This window comes from Bactrocera tryoni, chromosome 1 (assembly GCF_016617805.1).
Source record: "Bactrocera tryoni isolate S06 chromosome 1, CSIRO_BtryS06_freeze2, whole genome shotgun sequence".
Lineage (NCBI taxonomy): Eukaryota > Metazoa > Arthropoda > Insecta > Diptera > Tephritidae > Bactrocera > Bactrocera tryoni.
In genome coordinates, this window is record NC_052499.1 from 70491976 (window position 1) to 70513550 (window position 21575).

Below are 21575 nucleotides of genomic sequence, written 5' to 3' on the forward strand. Positions count from 1 at the left end.
ATTTATCTATAGTTACAGCTATATTTTATTTTTTTACTTTTTTTTTGGATTGGGGATACTTTAAAGTAGAAAAATCTTTCTCAGGGCCAGAAGCAAGGTGGCAAAACCTCTTGAAGATCGGCTACCGGATCAATGGAATTCAAATAAGGAAGCAATTGATATAACAGAATAAAACTGTGTACTAATAATTCCACCTTATTACCGAAAATTGCTGAATCCAACCAAAACTGTTCAAAACCTTAAGTACCGAATATATGGTCCCCAGTACCTATAGTTGTCTTTTAACCGAAAATATCGGTCAATGTATGGGATATACATACAATTGAAATTTAGAGAGAATCCTTTCCTGAGAATAGTAGCTCTGTGTATCCGAAATGGGTTGAATCGGGTCAATACTTAACAAGATTTTCGAACTTCCTGGTGACTTTATTCCGCATATATCGGCCAATATGTGTTACTCATAACAGTGTACCTTGTGCTTAAAATGCATAAAATTGGACAAAAACTTAATCTAGCCCCTATATAACTAATATTAGGATTTTCGACCAACCGGCTGACTTTACTCTATATGATTGGTGATTACGTGTGAGGTCCTTAATGAAACCCATGGATCATGTTTTTAGTATGTGGCTTGATAATAGTTAATACATAAAATCGGGTCTGTTTTGACATTTGTGTAGTAAACACATGCGAAATACATGTAAATAAACAATGGTACGCTTCACAGCGTGCCACAACCGATATGCTGAAGGATGCATTTCCCGGGCGCCTAATCTCCCGTTTTGGCGATTCGCACTGGCCAGCAAGATCGCCTGATTCGACCGCTCCAGACTACTTTTTGTGGGACTTTTTGATGTCGCGGGTTTATGTCAACAAGCCTCAGACTCTTGCAGCTCTTAAAGACAATATCCGTCAAGAACGTGAGGACCTATCGCCGGAAGTTCTGGCCAAAGTGATGGAAACTGCCATAAAAGGGCTCAAATGACAATCAACTGTGGCGGCGGCCATTTACATGATAAAAATAATCCACAAGCAGAATCAAAGTTTTTAATTTTTTAAAAAAGTTTTTCATTTTTCAAAAAACATCGGAAGGTTATTTTTACGACACCTGTTACATATGTATAATGATTTTAATTTTTCTAACAAACCGTTATCTGAATATGTCGGTCAGTGTATGAGTTATACATAGGTATGTATATAGTATATATGTATGTATGCATATAAAACTGCTTGAACCTACGATCCTCTGGTTGACATTTTACACCTTAAGGTATTGTCCTGGCTTTGAATCCTGCAAGTTGCAAGAGTATAAAATGTACGTTTGCACCCGAATTTAGCCCTTCTTTACTTGTTTTTATTTATTTATTTTTTAATTAATTAAAATACCTCATTACAAGTCGATATAATCCATTAATGAAACAACTTTAATACCTTGCAAAATTGAAGGATTTTCACTTCGAACTGGTTTATTATTCTAATAGCTATTTTATGCTGATTTTTGCTGCAATGACAGTAAATTCAAAGAAAATTTACGTATCATATTTGTCGTGGAGTTCCTTTTTAATGAATGTCAGATACTAGCATTTCAATGACGTCTCTGGCAGCCAATTTTCTTAGACGCTTTGTCTGGGCACGCACATCCGCAAACACATTCCACAAATATTTCAAAACACTTACATACATATCACCTGTATGAACATATAAAAGACTCCACTCACAAGTGCTCAAACACCTACACTCAGATATTGTAAATGCCTTCTAATCCTCGTTACGCTGCTTCTGATACACAACTTTCCATAATTTGTTCTATGACACCAACTACAAACACACTCAAAGCAGCTAACCAAATACATACAAAAAACAGAACTAATATAAACAGTGGAGAAGCAAAACAAAAAATAAATAAATAAATTTAACATCTATAATCACACCAGTGACAATTTAAATGAAAATTACACACGAACTCCTACTTCAAACATACATAAATAAATGTGTGTATGTATACCTAGCTAACGAGTCAAGCGCTGGATAGGCCGGCATACCGGCATACCGGCAAACCAAGAAACCAACAGGCAGCATATCAATTATTTTTGTTGTTGCCAATTATTCAAACAAATACTTGAGTCCAACCTTATGCCACACGAATTTCCATAGAAGTTGGAACCCCCTGGGCTAGTAATACTCGAATATGGCACCACACATACAAATAAATTCATATGTCTGTATACGTGTGTGTGCTCAGAATGGTAAAGACTCCAAAATTGTGTGTCCTCTCTCAACTCTCTTCTTGTCAAGGTGAGCCAACAACAGCGTTTTCATTATAGAGAAGAGCCCCGAGCAAATTGTCTACCTACTAGTAAGGCAATAAGGCAGCAGCAATCGGCATCCGAAGAATTCTATGTTGGTAGCACATTTAACGCTAATGCATATGGAGTCGGTAAGTATGTATGTATTTATTCAAATGCTATTCTAAGAGCGGATACAGTCAAAGTAAATTGTTGGTAAAGTATACAAATGCGTACATACGAATGTACGTACTTCCGTCTGGGAATATAATGAATATAGTAGAAATTTAGGTGGGTTTGGAGCGGATTTACTTGGACAAAAAGTAAAAAGTACCAAATTAAAGAAAATAATTTTTATTTTATTATTTTCCATGCAGACGTTTTTTGAAAATTTGTTATTAGAAAATATTTCCTAGTCGAAGTTAAAAGACGGAAGAAGTTTATAATACATATATAAAATCATAAGTTAATCTTTACATTCCTATACCTTAAATGAATAACATTAAGAATAACATGATAAAATAAATATTTTCTAGTCAATCGTGCTCTTTTGACCTCACAATTTATATCATCACCAACATTTATTGACTTGTGTAACTTCTGTTGCGTTTACTTCGAAACTAGAAAGCAACAACTATGCCATTGAAGTAGCTCGGACCCAGAAGCGATGATGGATATGCATTCCGCCGAAGTGCATGCCTTCATATGCACCCATGTATGCCCCTGTATTAGGGAGGATCGTGTTTTAAAGAGGGAAATTTATGAAACTTTATAATATTTCTAAGGTATTCATATCATACAGTTCTAAGCCACCTCAGGTTATCGACTGGGTGTTCTTTAAACAGATAAGAAAATTCCGAAATGACTGATCGAGGTATTATTAAAACGAAATCCATCATTTTAGTTAATGTTTTGGGTATGAAGCCTATCAATGCAAGATTCGAAACCAAAAAATCTGAATCGTTTGCAAAATCAACGTCGTGTAGAGTTCGCAAAGAGATGCTTGACAATGAAGGGTACTCAACATTCATCAAACACATCATTGCTGGTAGTGAGACGCGGCTTTGAGAATACGACCTCGAAACTGGCGCTACAAAAATTAGCTAAAACCGCAAAAAATGCGCTGAAGGCACTGAAGATCATTCCAGTGGAAGCTTAAACAGTTCATGCCACTGAATTCAATCATTCTTTAAACAGATAAGAAAATTCCGAAATGACTGATCGAAGTATTATTTAATAGAAATCAGTCATTATCTAAGTATTCATGACTATTCTCAGCAGGAATCGTGCTGGACGATATTTTCAGACACACCTGTCACATGATATCTCCAAGGAAAACAACACTGAGATCAAAACGTTATGTCTCAAATGCTTAGGAACGATTTTACACGACATTAAAGTATTAGATCCACTTGGGTAACTTTTCATTGTATTCAATTGAAGGTTCGGGAATAAAATCGAACAATAGTCACGAACATCGTCAACAAAACTAAAATTTTGATATCACAAATTACAAATTCTGGTGGCACTTATAATAATTTAAAAATTGCTAAAAAAACTGGGGAAACAATTAAAAATTTAAAAATTTGCGTTATGTGTGCAAGACTTAAGATATAATCTTCTTTTATCCGTGGATATTGAAAGCCAAAAAATCGATACAGCCTAATGTGATCTACAATAAAGTATAATTGCAGCTACCCAAATAACCGCATATTAATGTATTGACTCTGCACATACAAGCCTAATGTAAATAAGCGTTCGTATGTATTTACACAACCAGAAAGAAGGAGCGCGACCAAGAGCACGTCTTTCTACTACGCTACGGGATTGAGAAGAAAGCAAGACATAGCCGCACGACACCGACAGCCCACACAGCCGAGCCGACACAAGCCGGTCGAGCCGATTTAGGCATAAGCGGTGGCAGTGGCGGCGACGGCGATCGTTGAAGATCGAGGACAAAAAAGAAAATAAATGAAGACAATGCCAACGAATATCCATACTTATGGGCACAGGCATACTCACATAGAGTGATGTATACACCGCATACACATACATACGAGTGTGCTTCGCTGCTTGCATGGATATCTGTGAGCACAAAATGCACATGGTCGGATCGTCGACTGAAGGCTGAAGATTGCAGCGGCATGGCGGGACGGACGTATTGTTGCCGTTTTTGTTGTTGTTGAGTTTTATGCTGGCCGCTGACGTTGAGTGTGCACATGTAGTGGTTCTCAATGTTGAGGAAAAGTTGATTTCTGTTCTCAAAATCAGTTTCGGTTTCAGTTCTTCACGTGTATTGGGCGCGAACAGTTCGACTTTTTTGCTTAAGTGATGACAGCTACGACAGTGTCTAAAACAATAATTCAGTGAAAAGCAGAGACACACGGAAAATTTGAAGAAAGTAACAAAAGTAATATTACTGCAAAGAAGAAGCTAAAAGCAAGCGATTAAAAGTAAAGTGCGTAAAATTGGCTCGTTCAAGGTGCTTGGGAGCATATATGGCTTGAACGCTTCAGGCCTACGTGATCGGGTGTTTCACTTTCGAAGAATTCTTCTAGTGAAACTTATACATTTGTGTGATTCGCGTGAAATCGCGCTGCAAGTGTCGCCACAGTCGAAGTTGCACAATAGCCAGTGTGTTAAGAACGATTAGGAAGAGTAATTGGCGATTTGCAATCGTGCTTTTCTATACATTCTGGAAGTATTGACACCATCGCCATTGACGGGTTCAACGTTTTGTGCTCCATTCATTTGTACGGCCGGCTTTACTTGTCTGCAACGATCGCAGTGTCGTCTGCACTACTTGACGCTGTGGCATCTTCGGTATCCATAGGATCATCACTCAACAGCACAGTGATCGAACTCGATAAATTATTGTGTACCATATATACAGGCAGCCGAGAGAAACAAGATTTTATTGACCAAGGGGCGCTGCCAAACACACAAAATACCATCAACTACCGGCAATAATAACCACAGAATCGACGACGACAACAACAACAACGACAAAAACAACAACCGTTTAACACGAAACAGAAAGCAAACAAGAAATTCAGCTGCCACAACAAAAGTAACAGCAGCAAAAACAACGACGACGGCAACATGACATGCTGGAAACAAGTGCGCTGCGATCTCGCGCAACAACAACGACAAGACACCGCTGCAGAGTGCATCACCGGCAGCAACAAACACGGTGTGGCAGCAGACATGAATGGCACCAACGGCAATTGCAGCTGCCATAAACAAAGCCGTTGCAACAGGTTAACCTGTTATCGCAATGGCAACAGTAGTGGCAGCAATCATCGCCAAGCTTTGCCACTGTTCATCACAATCGCCGTTCTGGCGCTGGCAAGTGAGTACTGACTATTAAAATGTATTATATGTATATGTACATATGTATGGATGTTCGTATGTGTGTGTGGCAATAAGCACAACAACACCACGGGCCGTTTTTGCATCGACATATCAATAAGTTTGCCGATGGCATTAGCATCATTGGCGTAGACAGCTACAACCATAATAATAATAAGAACAACAAAAACAAGATTAATACTTCAGCTTGCAGCTTTAGCTCTGTTGGTCTGCTTCGCCAGCTGTGTGCAATTCTAACTTCCCTTATGCCCCTCCATTCGCGCAGATTTGAACAACTTCGCGTGGGCCACTTATTTCGACATGACATCTGCCACTTCCCCTCACGGACGTTGTGAAAACGTTAAAAGTAGGCTTATGTATAACAACTGGACGGTTTACTTGCAGCGCATTTTCTCCAACAGCGAGACAATTTGATTTGAAGGCTAACGCATAAGCGATTTTTTATTGCGTTTTTTTCACCTTTTAATCTCTCGCTTCCACAGCAATTTCATTTATCGGCAAATTTATACCCAATACGAATTGTAGCTACATATATGCTATGTGTGCATGAGTGTACTTCATGTGCTTAAAATACATATTTTTGCGATGAATATTTAATACCCTTCACAAATACAAGCGATACCTTACAACAACTGAATTCTGATCGTTCGGTTTGTGTGGCTGCTGTATGGGAAAGAGATTCGATCTGAACAATTTCTTGGGATATTTCACGAGTGATTACCTTAGGGAATAATCCTCTCTAAATTTCTTGAAAATATCCCCTCAAATTAATAAGTTTTCCATACATGCATTTTATTTCGATCATTCAGTTCGTATGGCAGTCAGATGTGTAGTGATCCGATATCGACGGTTCCGACAAATGAGCTGCTTCTCAAATTCAAAAATTGAGGTACTAGTTCGCTATTTTACAGACGAAAGGACAAAGAAGCCTGGATAAATCGACTCAATTCGTCCTGCTGATTATTTATAAGTATATAGTACATATGTACATATATATTTTATAGGGTCTCCGGCGTTTCCTTCTAAATGTTACAAACTTTGTGGAAATTTAATATTCACCGTTGAGCGCATCATTTTGTTCTATGATCACTTGTATTCTCAGCGCACTCTATGTAAGGAGTTATTTAGGTGATTTATTTTATAGCTTGGGTTACATTATTGACATTGCGGTAATGATAGCTAATTTTTTTTTGAAAATATAAGATAGCCTATGTTCTCAGGAGAGAGTGTAGCTTCAAAGGTACAAGAACTTTTCAATCTTCAAGCAATCAAACAATTAAATATTTACTCTTTATAATATTAGCACAGATTTGAAAAATGTACTGTGCCTGAATCTCGAATGCAGCACTTATTTTCTGGCTTTCCGCGAGCTGCCTATGACGCGCTTATTTAATCGTAACATTAATATGTGCGTCTACTGGTACATACATATAGTATATCATGCTAAGATATGCATGTACTCGTATACATATGTAGTTACTTGCCATCAACTCAATCATCTCCGGATCGGTGTGAGGAAATTGTTTTTTAATTACTAACTAGTTGAATACTTAATCTGCATTGAAGCGGCTTTCAATTAATTAGAAATTAAGGCAATTTCATACATTTTTAACTCCATTTAATTACTAAATGATCTCTAAAAATAGTCTAAAAATTTTTATGGGAAGGATATTTTTGATAATTGAAAAAATTTTGTAAATATAAAATTGTTTGTTACTTGAATCCATTTTAATTTTTGTTTCATTTAAGTTTTTAAAATCAGATGAGCTACTGAATAAATAATGGACCAAATATTTAGCTCAAATAAATTTCAAGTCAAAAGAGAAAATAAATTTGTAAGAATCAGTTAAAATGTTTTAGAAATTTCTAGAATTATCTTTAATTAATAGGAATAGTATAAAAGCACCAAGAAGCTTAAAAATTAATTATGTATCTCAATTAACAAAGTAGTTCGATTATGTTTACTTTCATTTAACTCGTACAGACCTTAAGCTTTTAGACCAATTCAAATATTACATCATCATTTTTAAACCTCTAAATTAGTAATTCGGTTGCCACACCATAATACATTTGGCATTTTTAATTTGTAAACACTATGCTATTCTAGTGGTTACTAACCTCTACGAAAGTAGGACAGCTATATTAGCCTTGAGATCGGTGACTGTGCGTTCAACACTAGTGAAAGGTTGTCTAGATGTTTTTTCTCTAGCATCGAGTTGTTTTATGATTCAACTGGTTTGAATGCTTGACCACAGCGGTATTGCAGGAAACTGTAGGAAATGGGAACAGAAAGCAACTCCGTTGGCTTCTTGTGATGCGCTACTGGACTGTTGGGTTTTAGACAAGTTCAGCAAACGTTGGTTAGAAGATGAGAAAGAATCATTTCACCATTTCCTCCTAAAAATGTTCCGCTTTTGCCTAATCAAAGAAAGCACACCTCGGATATCTTTATTTTTTTAGATATCCAGGCGAAAAAAGCGGAAATAAAATATATAATACACTTAAGCTGATTTGTGTTCGGTTCTGGTCATGTTTTCCGAGAGTTCCAGATCGGAGTGTTCTTGACAACTCCAACATACACATGTTAGATAATAATTTTAGATCAACGTTAGCTGAACTGTTCATCTTATAAAAATATAAAAACAAGAAAAAACGTAAACTTTGACTGCACCGAAGCTATAATTCCCTTCAGTGGCGCATTTCTTATAGCATAAAAGGGTATAAATATTTATCTTAGCTTTAAACGTTCAGTTTGTTGGCAGCAATATGCTGTAGTGATATGCTATATGGGACCGACTAGCATCTTATTGGGCAGAAAATGGCGTGTGCAAATTTTCAGATCGATTTCTCAAAAAGCGAGCGACTAGTTGGCAAATATGTATGTAGTCAGATAAAAGCACAGACGGACAATTAAAAGTATGCTCAGCAGGCCGATTATGTTGAGCGAAGCGCACTAAACACACTCTTTACAGAAAGTGAATTTTCGTAATAAAGTTGAAGGATTTGTAATCGATGTTTAAGCGTTAGTCATTGCTTGATGAAATGCCAAACAATACTGAACAAAAATAACATATCATCTTGACACGACTCACACGTGATCTGTCAAAAAATGGCAATTAAAAAAAGTACCTCTACTTAGTTTTTGATAAATCTCCTATTTAGTTATTTATCAAATGAATTAATTCTTTCAAAAGAACGACTTTCATATCAACTATAAATGATAACATCCGCAATTTAATTTGTTCATATTTAGACAATTGAAACTAAAAAAGTTTACAAGAAGAACTAATACGTGACCAGCGCTGTGCAGCAGATATGTATTGCATATATAAAAAGTTGAATATTGCTTGCAGAGTTATAAACTTATTTCTTTGAAAGTTCTTAGAGCCTGTAGGAAATAACCATATAGCTACATAGTTACAATGCATGAACGCATTATGTCAAACGTTCATGGAATATTTAATACATGTATATAAACCGAAAAATTTTATAATAAGAATCATGCGCTGGAAAAAATATTAATATAAATTTATGTTTGTACAATAAGAAAAAATCGAAGCAATTAAAACTTGTAGTAAAATGCCATTTATGTGTGTACATAAACATAAAACATAACGGCTGTGGACGTGGCCCAAATCGATAGTGACGTTTTGTAGTTCAATAACGGTTAGCGATTTCCTACGCCACTTTAACACGCCGCGTCATTCATAATTGTACTCCTTTTCCGTACGAATATTGATTCGTTTCTTTCATTATCATTGCACTCGCGCCAAGCGCGGTGACTTTCAAGCTTTCATACGGCCATATGTTAGGCATTGTGAGGCGAAATGTCACGGACACACAATGCGTAGCCACGTGCTGCATGAACTGTGTGTAGCAAATCGATGTTCAAGATGCCGGCATAACATAAAAATTTAATTACATTTTCGTCGGTTCATGTGTTAAGAAAATATAGGAAGTGAATACGACGAGCACATGGGCGCATGCGCATGCGCATATGAGTACACGCACGGTGACGCATGCGTCTAGTCGCATCTTCCGCCATGCACGCAGACTGTATGATTGTACGCGCATAAGTGGATTTTCAATGGGCTATACTGTGGAAAAATAATTGTGTAATCGGAACTCATTTTATTTTTCCTCCACTTTTTTCGTTGGTTCTTTCGTGTTGATAATTTTTGTTTATAACAATTTATGTTGCATCGCTAGCGTTGATAATGTGAAATGCATAAATAAGAAAGTAGACACTCGTAAAATGCAATATAAAGGGACTTTCTTACATAAGTGCATAATCATTCATATGTGTATACATGTCATTATATATACATATGTATATACATATATACGTATATGCCTGTGCGTGTTTAAGGAAGTCGAAGTTATCGTTAATTTCTTTATAATGCTCAGTAGATCAATGGCCCACAGTAGGAGATTTAATGCAATGTCTATATACATACATATGTATGTATATGTATGTATGCTCACAAATATAAGCACTGATAGGCTTTTTATACCCTGAACAAGGTTAAATAAGAGTGTCAGGAAGTTTGCAATTACCAGAAGGAAATGTTGGTGACATTATAAAGTATATTAGAGTCGATTTAGCCATGTTCTCTGTCTGATTGCCTGTATATACACAATCTTATTCTTCTTTATTGGAGATTAAAAGTGTGGCCAGGTCTTTCTCTACCTGGTAATTCCAAAAGAATGAAGGCATTTCTCTTTCTCTGCTTTCTCCGGCGTATACTGCGTCGAATACTCCAGAGCAGGACTCCAAATAGCGGGACGAGGATGATGATATCCTTGTCTAAAACCTCGCTTGGTATCGAACGGCTCGAGAGGTCGTTCCCGATTCTGGCGGAGCTTCTGGTGTTGCTCAGCGTCAGCTTACATAAACGTATTAGTTTTGCGGGGATACCAAATTCAGACATCGCGGCATAAAGTCAGCTCCTTTTCGTGCTGTCAAATGCAGCTTTGAAATCGACGAAGAGATGGTGTGTGTCGATCCTCCTTTCACGGGTCCTTTCCAAAATTTGCCGCTTTGTTGTTCTTCAGACGGTTAATTGCTATTCGAACTACACAATTTAGTCCCTCAGTTCTTGAGATATCGAACTGAAATTCTGACCACGTGCTTTTCTCCCCAAGAAGCTGCTCACTTGTTGGAACCGCAGATATCAGATCACTTTAGCGTATAGCTGGCATATATGTAAACTGAACGATCAAAATCAAGTTTTTGTATGGAAACTTTTTTATTTGTAAAGGGTATTAAGAATTAACGTTTTTCCATGTTCTATGTATGTGTTCACACTGCAGAAGTCAAATAAATAAAAATTAATGACGATAATACTTGCATGGAAATCTAGGCAGTAAGCAAACGCAAATGACAGCTGAGTATACATAAGCATCTACGCAAGAGGCAAGCCTACTCATAGGCTTATCTGTGACTGCTTTCCACACGCATGCATGAGCGCAAGCCCCATTAACAGCAGTTGGGGTCATAAAGCATTATAAACAGCATAAAAACGAGTAAACAATTACATTGAACTTGATAAAATGAGTAAACAATGCAATGAATGGAAGCGTGGGAAAAGCTTATCGTCGACCGTTATGCATAATCCTTTGCCATTCAAAGCGCAACGCTTTCAAACTGCTGCCCCGCCACTACCACTGCAGTAAGCTGTCGTCAGATTTCACCAATTCGTTAGGGTCTTTGCTTTGGCATGCAGGAAAATCCTCTGCAACAATTCAAAGACATTTCCCCAAAACGAACTTGCCGCTGCGAGACCAACTATTGTGCCTGCCACGTCTGTGTCCGTTTGCATTCTCGGCTATTTTGACGCTATGCGGCTATTGTGTGCCACACGGTCTGCTTGGCATATTGATTTGTTCAAATGTGTCTTTGCGCCGCTGTCAACTCTATGTGCCGAAGAATGTGGCTGTGACATAGAAGAATGACAAGTTGGTGCTTTTATTTTAAAATTTCGTCATTTGAAAAATTCTTGACATGCCACACTTATTCAAACACACATAGGCGTACATACAGACATGCACTCCATAGACTGGCAGCGGCACAGCCTCAGAAGAAGGTTCCCCATGGGCGCATGTTGGACACACAAATCTTCATTTTAACAAAAACATACTAATATGTATGTATGTATGCACAGTAGGGCATAAAAAACACATGTATGTTGCATAGACATACACACATGCACCTATATACACATATATACATATGGCTTGGCCTCTTTGACTGCAGTTCGGCAATCTGTCGCTGGCCGTCCGCGGTTTTATTGTGTGATAATTTAAGATATCGGGAATGCATAATAAATTTTTGTATGCTTAAAGGAGTACGTGTTTGCTTGCATGTGTTTGTTTACTGCAGCCAATGCTAATATTGTTGTTAGTGCAGCGCCGTAACCAGTTGGTAACCGCTTGTGGGCAGCCTCATTTCCATTTTAATGTTCGAATTAGTTAGGGTTTTTTCGGGCGCTTATCTTGCAAGTCGCCTCCAAGTGCTATTGCCCTTATTGTGGCATGCCACATGCTTGAATGAGTTGTTGACTTCTGTTCGAGTTAGAATTATGATTATTGACATGCAAGCACACATACCGACACACATCTTCTTTATATACTTACATACATAACTACATACATATATACCTATTTATGTATTTAAATATGTGTATTTATGTTTGTATGCTCTGTTATTATCAGTGATAACAAAAGAACAATATGCTAGGCGAGTTCATTGTAACGCAGCACAGTGGGCGGAACATGGACAAAAACAAGAAAAAGCGTTAACTGTGATTGCATCGACCTTTCGTACTCTTTATGAGAAGTACTTGGCAAAAAGGTTATACGAAGAACTTTAGCTTGATATTAATAGATCAGTTTGTATGTGAGATATATACTACATATAAATTCCCGATCAATGAGCAGCTTCTTAGCGAGAAAAGGATGTTTGTAAAATTTCATTTCGATATCCCAGAAACTTGGAAACTAGTGCGGATATATCAACTGATAATGCATTTCAGAACCTGGCTAACCAAATGGTACATTTTCATTAATGCCGAACAATAATGCCTCTCAGGTACGAAATATGTTCTCATGTGGTCTTTTACAAGTATAGTCCGTTGCTACCAACAAATACAAAATATCTGAGATTTTAATGCAATTTATAAGAGATGTACATGGAGAGAGCACGTGAAAATTAAGAGAACTCAAGTCAGATTAAGGTTAACGCAGCTATATTGGCTCTTAAGGTCCAGATCTCGTCTGAGTTTGAACAACAAACTACTTATACATATACTATATAGAGCAATACTCAGACCTATCTGCTGTTATGGTATTTAAATTTGGGGAGCCCAGCTGATACAAATTTTAAAGTTATTCAAGACGTTCAAAATTCTTCGCACTATATTAGGTAAAGCGTATTAAAGAAACTATGGAAGAATTAAATACTGGTTACCTCTCTGCTTTGGATAACCATGATAACGTACTTGGGACCGAACTGCTGGATAATAGGAAACAATGTATAACAATGTATAAAATAACTAAAAAGATATTATCTTTTAATCCTCCCACTTCGATTCAATCGATTTTATCGTCATTTTTGTAAAATATTTTTCATGCGTTATTGTTTCTGTCAGCAAATTTTCTTATTGTGATTTTACTAATAAGACAGATTCTAAATAAAACTGAATAATTATACAAAAAAAACAAGAAAAAACGTTAACTTTGGCTGCACCGAAGCTAATATACGCTTCACAGATGCATTTCCATGTCAAATTTCGTGAACATATCTTGTCAAATGCAAAAGTTTTCCATACCAGCACTAGATTCTGATCATTCAGTTTGTATACATAGCAGCTATATGCTATTGTAAGCTGATCTGAACAATTTTTTCGTATATTACATTATTATCTTAGAAAATAACCTGTGCCAACTTTTGTGAAGATACTTTGTCAAATGTGAAAGTTTTCCATACAAGAACTTGATTCCTATCGTTCAGTTTGTGTGTCAGCTATATGTTATAGTGGTCCGATATCGGCAATTCCGACAAATGAGTACCTTCTTGAAGAGAAAATGTCGTTTACAAAATTTCAAAACGATACCTTAAAAACTGAGAGACTGGTTCGTTTATATACAGACGGACAGAGAGACAGACGGACATGCCTAAATCGACTCAGCTCGACATACTGATCATTTATATATATACTTGATAGGGTCTCCGACGCTTCCTTCTGGGTGTTACAAACTTCGTGACAAACTGAATATAATTAAATTTAAAAAAAATATTTTTAACTGCAAGCTTCTTTTAATTTATTTCTGTAGTTTGTAGTGTTTATTTACCTTATCTTCATATTTATTAGGTTCAAAAGCTTTAAATAAGTGGCTACCGATCAATTATTTGGCTTCAAATCAGCCGCCTATGGCACCAAAAATATATATACATACATACAAGTATACATATTAAATTTTTATTATGCGCCGCTCTGCATATGCTACTGTGACGGAATTTCGTTGCGCTACCCAATTTGGTTGCAGCCCAGCGAGTTTATTACACAGACGCCAAACTAACTTTTCTGTATGTCTTTGGCATTCACTCGATGTAGCAGATGACTAAGGAGGCGATTTTGCTTAACCGATTAAGCAAAAAGGCCAACTTAGTGCTTCAAGAACTATATTTAGAGCTTTTTGAAATTCGAAACGCCAAAATCAAATGGTTTAGTACCTCGTACCACTTTGAAGCTTGAGACACAAGATCCCGGTGGCACCGCTGCCGCAAATGGGAGACACCCGTCTCGCGGCGGATACAGTGAAATATTTAGGGCTCATCCTGGATAGGAAGCTTTCTTGGAAGCCAAAAAACGAAGAGAAAGCAAAAAGGCATCGATTGACTTATACTGCTGTAGAGAAAGTGGTCATACTTGCAAAGAAACCGTAGAGTGTTAAACAGGCGGCGCTTATCAGCATGTGTGCTGCGCTAAGGTCCACTCCAAACATGGCACTTAACGCCATTTTGCACATAGTATCTGTAGACATCGTTGGAAGGTATATGGCTGCAAAAGTTGCTATCAGACTCAGAGAATCTGAGTTACTAAAAGAACAAATGTCTGAACACTCAGATATCCTAATTCACTTTGACTTCATACCGGATGACTTGGATCATGAAATCGGCAACCGAACTCTGGTGGCTCCTTCTCTGTCCATTTTTTGATTTACCCGCGAGGGAGTTGTGGGTGGGAAGAAGCGTTGGAGGCGATCGATCGCAAGAGATCTATTTTTATTTGATCATTGATTTGTCCTTAGTAAGGCTAGCCTCTGCCTAGTTGTGGGGCTTTTAATAGGCCATTGCCATATTGGCGTTCATGCTGTAAGGTTGGGAATCTTACCAAACGCCATCTGCAGAAGCTGTATGGAAGAATATGGGGTGGAAACAACTCAACATTTACTTCTTAACTGTCCCGCGTTTGGGAGGTCAAGTCTTAAATACTTGGGAGTGCAAACATCCCACCGAACTAGCGGGAATGGAAATTAAATGCCTGTGCTCTTTATTGTACTTTCTTTAGCTTCAAAATCAACTCACAAAAAATTTAATTAAACATTTTGAATAAAGGAAAAAAGTATTTAAGTTTTATCAATTTTGAATTTTTTTTGTATTATTTTCTATTTATTACTAAAATGCTCAGTTACGACAACTCTTTAATGTTTTAACACTTCTAATGGTCGAAAATGTGTTGAAATATCATAGCATATTCTCAGTAATACGATCGCTTTCTATATAAACATTGAGTCGACAAGCTTGAGGGCGTAGGAAAACAACTCATAAATCTTCTTTATTTTTAGATTTACTATTTACATTCAGAATGCATAGCAAGTACATATGTATTTGTATAAATATCTGCTTGATCTTTAACTTTATGAACTGCATGTCGTATATGCATATATTTGAATTTATCTAAGTTGACACACGCATTTGTGCTGTGATGAATGATGTGCATACATACCTCTTTGGATTTGGAAGTCTGTTTGGTTATGTATTTAAACCTGTCGTTAAAGATATGAGCAACACACCAATGTGCATGCGGTATATGGTATACATATGCACATAAAAATATACACACACTTATGTAGACACTTCAAAGACCGAATATGAACGTAGCGCATAATGTTTGAAAGCAGGATGTCCTGTTAGTTACAAATAAATTCAAAATTACAAAATAATTGCTTTCCTTCCGCCACGACAAGCTTTGCTCTAGACATACATAGGTATTAAAAATTCATATTTTACCACTTTCTTAACGATTTATAAACAGATATATGTCACGAATTTCAAATATTTGTCAACTAATAAAGTCACTTCCACTAAATGGCCGCAGTGGCGAATCCATTGAACGGTTTTGACCCACACAAACGGGGCAAGTTAATTCGGTGATAAGAAAAGATTGACGAAAAGTTTATAACATATGAAGTGTCAGTGAAATTCGACAAAATTTTTTTTATTTTACAAGATATTCTCTCATAAGTCACGAGCTCACAAGGATTTGTGAACTTTTACTACATAAAATTGATTGGAAAAGTTGCATATGCGAAGTAGTCAATAGATCGATTCATGGAGTCCGCTACCATCATAAAATGAGAGCTCAGAAAATAACGGGTTTTCCAATAAGAGCGCTACAAAGGGGATATCATTGAAATTATCAACACATTCAATGCCATTATGTGTGGAATTCGATTTCTTTTGCATGGCCAATACAGGCACCTTACAGAAGTCCACACGCTGAACCCAATTTTCGACGGTTTTCAAGCATTAATCGCCCGATACTGCTGCAATTTCACGTTCGATATTCGTACGAAGTTCATCAATCGTCGCTGGCTTTTTGGCATATACCATAGACTTGACGTAGGACAGGAAAATAGTCTAACGAGAGATAACACGTTCACCAAACTTGGTTTTCAATAAATCGATTGTGACATTCGCTGTGTGTCTTGTGGCACCGTTCTGTTAGAACCACATATTGTCCAAGTCAATATCAGTCAAATCGAGCCAAAATTATTCGGTTATCTCTGAGCGGTAGCGAATCCCATTCACAGCAAAGTGTCGGTCTTGGTCATCACGGTAGAAGTACCGCACTAAACCATACTTTTTGGGGATGAAATGGTGACTCATGGAGTTCGTGTGGATTGCTGTCTAACCAATATCGCATATTTTGCTTATTGACTAAGCCAATCAGCCAGAAATGAGGACCATCGCTGAATATAATTTTTCGATGAAAATCCGGATCATTTTGAAGTTGTTGCTCAGCCCAATTCATGAACATACGACAATTCTGGTGGTCAAGCGGCTTCAATTCTTGCGTAAATTTGATCTTGTAAGCATGTAGGTTAAGGTCTTTTCGCAAAATTCGCCACAACGACGACACAGAGATACCCAACGCTTGAGAACAAAGTGTGAGAGACTGATTTGGGTCTTCCTCAATTGAGGCGCTAGCGGCGGCAATATTCTCGACTCTACAGGCACTTCTTTGTCTCACTGGCACGTGAACATTTTGTACTGTGCCTGTGGATTCAAATTGTTCCACTTGACGCTCAATTGTTGAGCTGACAGAACGAATAAGTAAATTGGACATAGCGCTCTTAAAGTTGAGGCGACTGACTCCGAATTTCGGTAGTCAGTTTTAATAATTTCGACTCGTTGTTGGATCGTATATCTTTCCATAATGAAATGGCAAACCTTACTGAAGAGAAATGTCAGAAGAATGGGGGAAAATATGGCGTGTTTTGCTGTCTCTATCGGTCTACTTTTGTAGCGTCCCTGTTGAAAAACCCGTTAATTTTAATAAATATTTATATTAACGATATGTTGGAAGGAACAATTTCTCTAGAACCTTGCCCACAAAGGAATTAAGTGGAAATGGATGCGCTACTGAATGACTGACTTCTGACTCTGGGAGCAACAATATTATTTTTATAATTCCAAAACATATTTTGTTCAAGTAGTTTGTGTTAAATAATAAATATATGATTCTTGCGTTAATGTAAATATACCGTAAATATTTGAATTTCTTTTAACATTGAGTTAACCGCAACATTTCCAGTTTTAATTTCTAACAACATTCTAGTTAACATTTGCTGATAACATTCCATCCATTTCTTTTATTTAACAGCGACACCTATCAATGCAGCTGTTGTACGCCGATCTATAGCAGAGACAACAACCGACTTGCATTTTACCACGCCAAATACACCATTGGAAGCCGCAGTTGAAATTGATACCACCACAGTTGACACACCACATTTAGCCGATAATCACACCGCTGTTGTGGATGTTCAGCACAATGTAACCGTTGCTATAGCTGTGAACGAAGCGGAAACGTCAACGGTCAGCAGCGGTACTGTACGACACGATAATCCCATAACGGTTTTGAGTAGGCCACAAGATGTTAATAATGAAATCGCGCAAGTCGTCAGCGAAGAGGCAACCACTAATCTACGTGTAAATCCAAAATTCGATTATGCCGAAACTGTGCTTGACGAAAATCTGGAGGATTCCATACGCAATTCTGTGCGCAACGAAATCGAATTTGAACAAGACATTGTGGCTGCACAAGTTCAACACCTACAAAATGTAACGGATGAGGAGGTGCGTCGCAAACTACGCGACGAAGTGAAGTTAATACAAAGCGCGCTGCAGGAGAGTAGCACCAAGTCCAGTGCCGCGATTGATGTACTAGCAGAGTGTAAGTTGAGGTTGATTTTGGAAAAGTCCAACAATTATTAACTTATACATTATCATATTTCAGTAACATCCACTTCCCCAGATACTGTGCACGAGCAATTGTCGACAACAGAAAGTACAACCCTTGAGCATTCAAAAACGGCGAATTATGACCTCTCAGTACTGTTCCCCTTACAAGCCGAAGAGGCTGTTTCAACGGTCAAGTCTTTTGTGGACAATCAACGAGGTGCCAGAAATCTTAATGTTAATGGTAACGAAAACGGAGGAATTTTAAATGACAGCGGTGTAACGAACATGCAGTTAGCTGAAGAAGAAGGCATGCAAAATATTGAAGAAGACAAAGTTGAGGCTCAAGAGGGTTTACTAGCTGCAGATGAGAGCTCAATACAAACTAAATTAAATCGTATATCTGAGTCTGCGCTTTACTCACACGAAGCAAACGAAATCGATGAAGAAGGTTTGAAAGAACAAAAGGAGTTCAGCAATGGGCCGGACCACCAAAAAATGGAAGATGATACGGAGCCAGAAGGCAAAAATATCAAAGCATCAACCGAAGTGCACTCAGTCAACGCGGAAGTGAATAACGTAGATAATGAAGATACTCAGGAGTCAGTGAAGAGCCATGAAGCAACTTCATCCAGCCTTTTGGATGAAAACGAGAATACAAGCCGAGAACAAGCAACTGTAGAAAATGAAAATGCAAACGCTGAAACAACAGAAAAGAGTTTTTCTGCAGCGGATGTAGATGAAACTGAGATAACGCCTGCTGCCGCGGATGAATCATCCTTATCTATAGTTTTAAATGAAAACCTCACCGCTACCGAGCCTTCTATGGTATTGGCTGAAGATCTGCCAGTAGATCTCTTACACTTAGACGAAAGCGATGCTCTAGCCAACGAAGAAGTTGGCACGACTGTTGAGCCCGAGAGTGTGAAAAGTGTGCATATTGTAATTAAGAAACAGGGTGTTGAATTAGAGGAGGGCGCACTTGAATCTGTAACTGTTGAATCAATGGAAGAGACAACCGATAGTGTGGACATAGTTAAAGAAGAGCTGTTGGATGAGGAGGAAACCACAGCAAAGCCCGCTGTAACTTTGGAAAACGTTGTAGACGGTGAAAATGAACAAAGTGTACAGAATGATGATGCGGCAAAGGAATCAAGTTTAGAATTAGAAAATAATGCCAACGAGCAGGCTGTTTCGGAACCTGTAGAGTCTCCTACTGGACATGTTGAAGAAGATACACAAAATAACAGTGAAGATGACAAACTTAACGAGGACAACAATCGAATTGACGAGGTAGAACAAGAAGCTCAAGAATTAGAAAATAAAAGTAACCTAACAACTAGCGAAGAGAGCACACAGTCTGATGGCAAAGAGGATACTCTCAACGGTATGCAACACTTGATAGAAATAAACATTGATATTGGAAGTCAAACAGAAAAGTCAACTACAAATGAAGATGGTCAAATTCCAAGCGTTGATAAGCTCGCAGAAGAATCAACAATTCTGCAAGAAACTGAGCCAGACAACGAAATTACGCAAAGTGGTTCCACCACGGAGTCAATAATTCTACAAGAATCCGTAGATAATGAAACTAATCTGCAAAACAAGATAACCCCTAAGCATATTTCTCTCCTGAGCACAACATACATACCAAACGGTGAGATCTCACCGATCTCCACCAGCACAACTGAGGGACAGTCGACGACGCTGAAAGATAGTCAAGTAAATGATGATGACGACAATAGCACTGATGACCCAGACATTGTGCCGCTTCTGGTGGGTGTGAGTGCCGGACAAGGTGATGTCACCGCCTCAACGAAAGGTTCACGTTCGATCAACACGCAGACACATCACACAATGTTGTTGACACAGTTGGACGATACAATGGCGGCGACGCTCTTCGAAACCTTCCCACCACACAATGCCGGACGCACTTTAAATGATCACATGGCCGCTGAGAGTAATGGTGGCATTGGTAAACCTTTGCCTACACGCAGCATAAACGATGTGACATCGGCTTCAGTCTTCAGTCGCTCCGGTCTAATAATTGTGATTTGCTCCAGCATAGCGCTCATGTTCCTGCTCGTCTCGGTGGTGGCTTTCTTCATCTCCTTCCAACGGCAACATGGCACTTTGGATATTGAAATGCAGGAGCAACGCTGTGGCAAAGACGATCTCGATGAGGAGGACGAGGAGGTGGGCACATGCACGAAGTTGCTGGAAATCGAGTTGCCCAAATCAACGATAGTGGCTGCGTCATGCGAGGAGTTGGAGGAGTGTTTGTAGGGCAAACGAGATCTAGATTGCTCCAGAGAGAGAGAGAGGGAGAGGTGGCACTTATTGTAAATAAAGGAATGCAGAGACTTCAACACACACACATACATAGTCATAAACGCGTATATATATACATACATATATGTAGACATATATATTTGGTATATACATGAATTTGTTGTATTGGCGGACGAATTAGTTATTTAGTTAGCATAAAATCGAAAACAGACTGTAATTCTTATTTTTAATAGCAATATTATTATATACGCTCGTGTATTATATTTGTAGTATGTATAACATTACGATTGTTTTGCCATATTTTTCGAATTCTTTACACACATACACACATATACATTTTTATGTGAATTAATTATCCATGGATTTTAATGCATTTAAATTTTTACTATGCAATCATGAGGAAGGAACTGAGAAAAGAGAACAAAGAATTATTATTTTTTGTTAAATTTATAATATTAATTGAGATACAGTTATTTATTGCATTACTGAAGTGACATATCAAATTCGAAAATCTTAGGTAAAAAAAAAAAAAAAATAATTTTGTAGCTTCGAATTAAGTTATTTCAAATGCATGAAGTTTAAATAAAGAAATATATTAAAAACTAATAATTGTTGTATATTTTGATTTTACCTTATTCTTGAATGGTACTACTTGTATATAAAGGGTGAGCTTTTCCGATGTTCCGTACGTTTAGAAAAAGAAAAAAGAAGAAAAACACAGACACTTCAAATTTAATGAGGAATGTCTTTTATCATTCGAAGGAACATATTCGGCATATATTTATAATAAGATTATATTTTTCAAATGTTGGCCGCGACTACGTCTCTAATGATCCGTTGACTCCAATTTTCGATGACTCGTTGGAGCATTTCGACTA

General features: G+C 37.7%; 1 protein-coding gene across 1 annotated transcript; it reads left to right on the forward strand.

Annotated features, from left to right (window-relative positions):
* The first annotated feature begins 4589 nt into the window (after positions 1–4589).
* On the forward strand, positions 4590–21303 carry LOC120772486. Its single transcript, XM_040101136.1, has 3 exons — positions 4590–5637; positions 17828–18400; positions 18464–21303. Exons 1-3 carry the CDS (start codon positions 5388–5390, stop codon positions 20689–20691), a joined length of 3051 nt encoding a protein of 1016 aa, XP_039957070.1. The 5' UTR covers positions 4590–5387; the 3' UTR covers positions 20692–21303.
* Positions 21304–21575: the final 272 nt, after the last annotated feature.

What these genes read in the sequence shown, in the direction of transcription:
- LOC120772486 (XM_040101136.1), top strand. Translation starts at nt 5,388, where the DNA reads ATGACATGCTGGAAACAAGTGCGCTGCGATCTCGCGCAACAACAACGA. An exon ending in CGCCGTTCTGGCGCTGGCAA is followed by an intron (nt 5,638 to 17,827) that starts GTGAGTACTGAC and finishes TTTATTTAACAG; the next exon opens with CGACACCTATCAATGCAGCT. An exon ending in GATTGATGTACTAGCAGAGT is followed by an intron (nt 18,401 to 18,463) that starts GTAAGTTGAGGT and finishes ATCATATTTCAG; the next exon opens with TAACATCCACTTCCCCAGAT.